At 36.3% G+C, this 7,433-nt stretch overlaps 2 protein-coding genes across 2 annotated transcripts; one reads left to right on the top strand and one right to left on the bottom strand.

The window, feature by feature from the left end:
• Positions 1 to 1,168: 1,168 nt before the first annotated feature.
• On the bottom strand, positions 1,169 to 2,162 carry LOC128237639 (snaclec bitiscetin subunit alpha-like). Its single transcript, XM_052953229.1, has 2 exons — positions 1,869 to 2,162; positions 1,169 to 1,546 (listed from the first exon to the last, which is right to left on the bottom strand). Exons 1-2 carry the CDS (start codon positions 2,160 to 2,162, stop codon positions 1,169 to 1,171), a joined length of 672 nt encoding a protein of 223 aa, XP_052809189.1.
• Positions 2,163 to 2,526: 364 nt separating this feature from the next.
• LOC128237638 (snaclec subunit B-like) lies at positions 2,527 to 6,785 on the top strand. Its single transcript, XM_052953228.1, has 3 exons — positions 2,527 to 2,572; positions 5,777 to 6,072; positions 6,408 to 6,785. The coding sequence occupies exons 1-3, from the start codon at positions 2,527 to 2,529 to the stop codon at positions 6,783 to 6,785; spliced, it is 720 nt and encodes a 239-aa protein (XP_052809188.1).
• Positions 6,786 to 7,433: the final 648 nt, after the last annotated feature.

Here is a 7,433-nt window from a genome sequence, read left to right as displayed (position 1 = left end):
TTACATGTTACTGATATAAATTGAAATGTGTTTTTGTTGCAGGCCACTAAAATATATACTCAACAGGTTAAAAAGTATTAATTCATTATTTGTTAAATGTGTTGTCATAAGCATTTCAATTGTACGTTTCAAAGTGATTTAACGTTTCAACTATGAAGTGATAAAATTTTACCCGCATAAGTATGACGTCATATGATAAATAGTCTCCGGTTACGGTTTGGTTGTTTGATTTACAGAATTGGTAAGAAAAATACTGTCAATTCAGAATTTTGTTACAATTCTTAAAAGAAATAGGGATTTGTTTGGTGTAAATATAAGTAACGAAATTCGTGACTGATGTCATTATCGGGTATATAAACGCAGATGGTCTGAAAAAGTACGCGTGGGACACCGCACACATTAACCATTCCAACTTCGTTCATACACCGATAATGACATAAAACATGCAATTAATTCATAAGCCTTTGTCCCCTTTATTTAATTGAAGTTTTCCTAACAGACGCCACCATGTCGCATTGCAGAATCGTTCTTTTTATGTACACAAGGCTACTGACCGCATTGTCAGAAGGAGCATTTATCTCCCAAGTTATTGACAAATGAGGGCTAAGGAAACCGACCGTTTATACGACGCAACGACAGTTGATTATTTGAAACGTCAATTATCAAACGAATATGCCATGGGCACCGGGTTTCGTAGACGCGTGGTCTGATTTCAGGCTAAGGGGCAATGTGCGAGTTAGGGAAATTAATGTTTTTGAACAGCATCGGTGTGAATAATTGGCTGATATCAAAACAATATGCTTTTAAATGATCATTGAATATATAGATAGTGGAAACCATCGTCACGAAAGTGTTGAGAATGCACGAACCTCTCCATAAACTGCTTACATCGCCAAAATCACAATATGATATGTTATGTCAGGATCAGGTTAATATTGTCGGACAAGCAAACGATGAATGGAAAGAAGAATTCATTAAAAAATACAACCATTCACTTAGTTAAATAAAAATTTCAACCAGTTTTGACTTTTATTTCGAATAAAACTTCTCAAAAATAATGTTTGATGCACGAAACCACCTGTCATTTTTTCGATAGATTGCTGTTTATATAATTTGGTAATTAGTAGCTATAACATGGAGGGTTAGTATTTGACGGCGGTTATTCAGGTCAGTTTTTCTCACAAATGAAGAAGCGCCTTTGCATGCAGTCTTCCGTTGTCCACTCGCCACTTGGGTTCAGCACGTAGCAGGCTCCTTTTTCTATGCCCTGTGGGACGCCAACATTTGAATAGGGGATACCGGAGCCATCGGTCCACTGCGGCTGTAATTTCGCCGGGTCCAGTCCCAGCCAGATCATTAAAAGTTTAGCTACATCATCACTCTGATGAAGGTTTCTGATAAAGTCGTTCTCTTCTCCGGAAGTGATACTCACCAGGTGCGCTCCCTCCGCGCGACATACCTGCTCTGCATCAGACCATCCTTTCGCAGTGGATTTAGTAAGGCGGTAACAGTGACTTCCGTATGAAGTCCAACCGGTTTCGCATTCCTGGAAATAGGATTTGATTACTCACGGAGTTTGTGTTGTATTCCCATTGTTTGTTATACAACTTGATCAATAAGAGTGTATATATATTAATCAAACAGTTTCTGTTTTAGCAAGAGTGCACCAGTATGCAAATTATTACCTTCATCTCCAGCCAATAACTCGCCCATCGGTCTCCAAAAAGTAGCACGCTTAATCAATAATACTTTTTAAGATAGTTGCAAAATTTTACGGAATTGTTTGCTCGCTTCACTCTATTAAATCATTACGATTTTAAACAGTATGCTTTAAATAATACTTGTACAGCAAGTATGGAATAACATACCTCATACGTTTTGCAGAGCGAGTCGCTATTCTGTGTTTTCACTACATCAAACCCCTTACACTTTTCCTTGCCTAGACATTCTTGCGCACAGTGAATGTGTGAACCATAGCTAATCTTTATAACGTTTGATACTCTGGTGGCGTCACTTGTCGGCAAACCCTGACCGGTGTATTTCACATACGTTTGTCCTGCTTCAGGCGACGTCATTGACTTTACAAACGTCCTTGAAATGATGATAGCCGAATATGGCTGAATAAAGGTCCAAAACACCACAAAATTGGCAATCAAAGACATGGTGAGTCTTTCAGTCACCTCTGTCGATTTGAAATTAAATTGCCAAAGGGTTCCGAATATATACGAAACTTTTGCAGTGCTTTATCTGGAAATGTCATTGTGACGTCAAGAAAAAACAGTTTAATGCGTGAACTGACAAACATGACCTGGGTTGTTGGCACTTACTCGCTGCAATTGGGGATAATCTTTTATATCCTTGATTTAGACTGACATATGGTGAACTATTTTACAAAATATTTGTTGTATTCAATAACCTGCCAGTTTATCATAATCATATAAGTTCAGTGAATTAAAAACTCCGCAACTTTGCTATTTGATTCTAATAGATCACCAAAGCTCGCCGAGATAAAATGAAACCTTGGCGATGCGGATAGACGGACATGAAGAAAGCCGTTATGGAAGGGCCAGAGGTATGTGTCATCCGTCCGAAAAAGACACATCGGACCAAAACTGGTAGCCATGTTATAAACAGTATGTTTATGGATAAACAGAGAGTACTTGAATGTTTGTATAGTTAATTCCAATACTTTGCAAACTCTATGTTCAAACGCTAGTTTGTCAATCGATCGCCAGTCGGTATTTTCATTTTTCTTAAATAAATCATTATTTTACGCGCTTAAAATGAGTATATTGTAATTGCATAACATATGTGTTTGATTATGGAACGTGCGGTATGACAAATTAGAAAATAATTATCGTTTTATATACAACGGAAGGCTGTTTCCAATAATGCTTTGATCGTCGGTAGATTTCTTGTGGATCAAATTGGTATTTGGACTAGTTGTATGTAAGTGATAATGTGTTGATACGCATACCACAGTTGTAATGTTTATCGCTGGTTTTTCTGATTATTACACAAGCCAATGACGAAAAGGCTAAATTAGTTGCAACAACCTGAAAACATCTGCGACGACACCGATACTGGCCATAAAGTATTCACGAACTTCATATGATGTAAATACCATGTAAAGTTTCTTAAATCTGTTGTTTCCTTAAATGAGTTTAATTTAATTAAAATACACGATTCAGATAAAGAATTCAAATTGCTAGAATGTATTGAGCGCGAGCCTACACAAGTTGTTAATTTTTCCAAAAGAATATAAATATTTGGTGACACCAATTTCCTTTGAACTACCACCGTTTTTACTCTCAAAAGGGAGTTCGTGTGCAAGAAAATGCAAAACGAAAGATAGGTAGATAATGGAAATCCGAGAAGCTGGGCTTCCTCTGCATGCGTTGGGAAAGTGCGCGATAAAAAACAAAATCCTCCTCCATAACTCGACATTTTCTGTTTCTGTTTTGTATTTTGGATACAGAATTAAATGGGAATAAGAGATACACATTATTATTTAAAACCACTATCATACAGAAAGCAACCACAAACACTATCGCATTTTTTGATATGTACAAATTAGAAAAACATTCACATACATCACGTGATTGAAGCAATACAATGCAAGATTAAATCTACATTGATGGAGAGCGAATAGTGTTATTATTCTATTACTAGTTTGCATGTATCAAAATATATCCACTTATCGACGAAAATAACATTCTGTAATGATCACATTTTTTAAAATTAACAATATCCTACGAACAATATTATCACGCCTGTGTCATTAAAACAGTACATGTCCATTCCGGATGTATAATATTGCATTTTATTTTTTGTTACTGGTTTTCTACTTACAACTAACAGTAAGGATATTTTGAAAACATTTTGCATTACACGATATTTATACACCCATGTCCATATCAAAAACATATAAAACTGTGAAAAACTACAGAAACAAGCTCAGTAGCCAAAAGTTTAATCATAAACCCCGTTTAATGGCACTGGGTAAACCCTAAAGACATTGAACACAAAAACAAACAAAAAGTCACAAACAAGAAACATGGAACAACAGCACAAAACTCCACAAACAGCACAGTGCATATATACTATATAAAACAAACTAGGTATGTTTATCAAGGATTGTTAGGTACCGCCTTGGTTTAAACCAGTTTACGTGCACAAACCTCACTCTTATCCCAACAATCCTTAATAAAGAAAAAAAGTAAAAGGTAAATCTTATCAAAGTATGAATTAACTTGAGGAAACTTACTAATAAAACAAATGATAATAAACTAATAGGTAAACCCCAAGTACTTCAATAATTAGAGATCCAAACTCCATCTGCAGACGGAGGAATACAAATCAGAGCTTATAAAAGGTTTAAAACTGTGTGATCATAGAGTTTCATAATAAAAAGCATCATTGTACTAAAACTGGGAACAAATAAAGAAAACATTATTAAAAAATTAAAGCGACATATATTAGCTAATATTTTCTTCCAAATGATGACATATGTAGAATATTTGAAGAAAATGACGTCACATGCCAAAGCACTCCGAGCCAGCCAAAGTCGGTTTTAAGATAACATGAATCTGCAAGATTTTCATAAAATCGAAAGACTGAAAGCTTAATAGAGTCAGCCAAAATCAAATAATCGAATAATATATCTATATATCAGGAGGATTTAATCATAGTCCCAAGACTTGTATGACCTTTTATGTCCTGAGTGTTTCTTGGTATATTTGTGTTGCGATATGTCTGAAATGCATTTTTAGCGAGGGTGGTCATTTGGCATCCTGCAGGTTACCATGGTAACCTAGACAACAGCCAAGATGGTCGCCGTCTTCGTAATACATGTCTAGCCTAACTATATGTTTTATAACTTATTAACACAAGCATATGGTGACTTTAATGTTTGAATTATGTAACGAGCAGATGTCCAGCTTTCTTACCTTCTATAAATAAAGGTCAAAATCAAGTTCAGTTCTTGGTCGATATGTGCTTAAAATCAATAGCTTACCCCCAAATAGTTTTAATCATTAACGAACTAAAGCATTTTTCCATTCAAACATTTTGCTTTAACACACTATCATTTCAATCAGAATTTTCATCGAAGATGCACTTATTAGGCACACAAGGTAATTGCATTACAAACTATAATTCAGATTATTAAAAAAGGATATTCTTTAAATCAACCTCAAGGTCACATTTATCGATACATGGTTCAGTTAAACACTAGTGGATTCGGTTGTGCTATAATGACCATAGTCGTTTGCTACCCGTGTCCGACAAATTCCATTACGCTCAATTCTTTCATATAATCATAACAAATATGTCCTTGTGTGTCCGAATAATTATGCTTAATCATCAATACATTTATTATTTTCACAAATATTGTGCAACGTAATAGACCACTTTTTATCTACTACTTTCTAAAACGACCTTGTACAAATCGTTACGAGATTAAACTGCCGAACTATTAAGCCGACCATAGCATTTGTCCATTAAAATTAAAATTGATAACATTTTCTAATCATTCATTTTGACATGTTTACTTTAAACTTACTCGTTCTAGCAACAGCAGGACTTGGAAGAATTAATCTAAACAAGAATACCTTTTTTTCGATCTGTTAATCTGCAATGATAAACTGATTTTCTAAGCAGTGAACATTCGATCGTTGTTATGCTAGAAGTGCTATGCATGTCAGTGTTATAGTCGTTTGAAATATGAGAGTCATTTTGGGGCTTGTTTTGTTTGTGAGTGTTTCATGTTTCGCAGCCAGACAGCGGAAGTTCGTGCGGACACACACCGCGGCAGATGCCTTGGTCAGTTTCATTGACGAGAACCTAACCTATCTACCCGTTGGCGCGTCCATATCTACAACAACTAGACCTCTGGCGGATGGCAGAATGGAAAAGGACCGACGGACGTTCAAGTGCGCGCACGAGTGCTTGCGCAGCACGGACTACCAAGCGTTTGACGTGATTGCTACCCCGGGGACCAACGGTACTTGCCGCCTACACGACCTTGCCGCCTTAGAGTTGGATGCGCGGGCGAATCAATACATAGTCCAGGTAATTTATATTGTTGTTCGCAACTATAGCAACCTCTTGGGAGGTTGTACGTTAATATTTTGAACAAATCCACAATATGTGTTTTTACGTTTAACAACTTAACGGTGAAAAGTGCTGAAATGAACTTGCAATTTAACAGTAAAAAACTCAATATTGATTTTAGTCTTAACATATTTCAGCAAGCCTTGTTTTCTTTATAATCTTAAAGGAAACCATAAATTAATCGTTTGATCATTTATATTAATTTTCAAAATGAGCGAGAATACATCCATCGAAGGAAACTAAGAAATAAGTCGTGCAGAGGTTGATTGCATTAAACAGTGCGTTGCTTTCAGGGCAGTTGTGGTAATACTTGGTATGAAAATGACGGGAGTTGCTACAAGTTGTCTTCTAATGCTTACAACTGGACGGAGGCCGAGGCAGAATGCGTGGCTTTTGGTGGTCATCTAGTCAGCATCCTGTCTGCACAGGAAAACGCTGTCGTCGCCTCCATTATACTGGCCGCGGGCCGGCAGCTTGAACTGGTATGGATCGGCGGAAAAATTAAAGGGGGCGTTCCACAACTCTGGAGGGGCGGGGAATCGTGGGGATTCGAGAATTTTGGTGTGGGGGAGCCAAACGCGGCGGACTGTTGCCTGGCGATGTACCGTTTTCAGTGGTTTGACGTCTCATGTGAACTGCCTTACTACTTTATGTGCAGGAAACGGGCCTAGTTTTGAAGTGCACTCGAAATTAAATATTGATGAACATAAAAGACATTAGCTGCAACATGCGATTTTGGGATCAAATGAGAGTTTTTGACATTTTTACAGAAATGAATAATGAAATAATAATATTTGACAATTTATTAAATTAACAGTAAAAAGCATAAGAAACATTAAACACAATGAATCATTAATTCAGCCATCTTTTGTGTGTAGAATATGTTTTATTCAAGTAGGGTGTCAAAGCATCCGCTGACATAAGAGTATGACAGCTTTTTAAGAGAAACCAGAAAGAAACCAGAAAGAAAAGCTTTAAAACAAATTAGTCAAAAGAACACGCTCATGTTTTGTAAAAACACTTTTTATGACGAAAGAAAGGATAACAAAACATTAAGATTGTTAATACTAATAAACTGATGCAGATGCTGCAACTCTTCAACAAATGTTGATACATACACAAATATTGTCTTTGAAGTCCACGATTTCGAATAGCGTTGGTAACGCATTTCAACAAAAAGATCAAGGTTTACTTATTCCTCAGATTATGTAAGAGTCCTTGTGTGCAAGACAGCCAATGAATTGCATGTGAAAATAGTAGTCCTATCTAAAAACAGTTTGACGAGAAATTAAAAACACAAGATTGATGGAATAAATGAT

Source organism: Mya arenaria, chromosome 6, assembly GCF_026914265.1.
Source record: "Mya arenaria isolate MELC-2E11 chromosome 6, ASM2691426v1".
Taxonomy (NCBI): domain Eukaryota; kingdom Metazoa; phylum Mollusca; class Bivalvia; order Myida; family Myidae; genus Mya; species Mya arenaria.
Note: the sequence above shows the minus strand (reverse complement) of the source record. Positions and strands in the feature narration are given on the sequence as shown.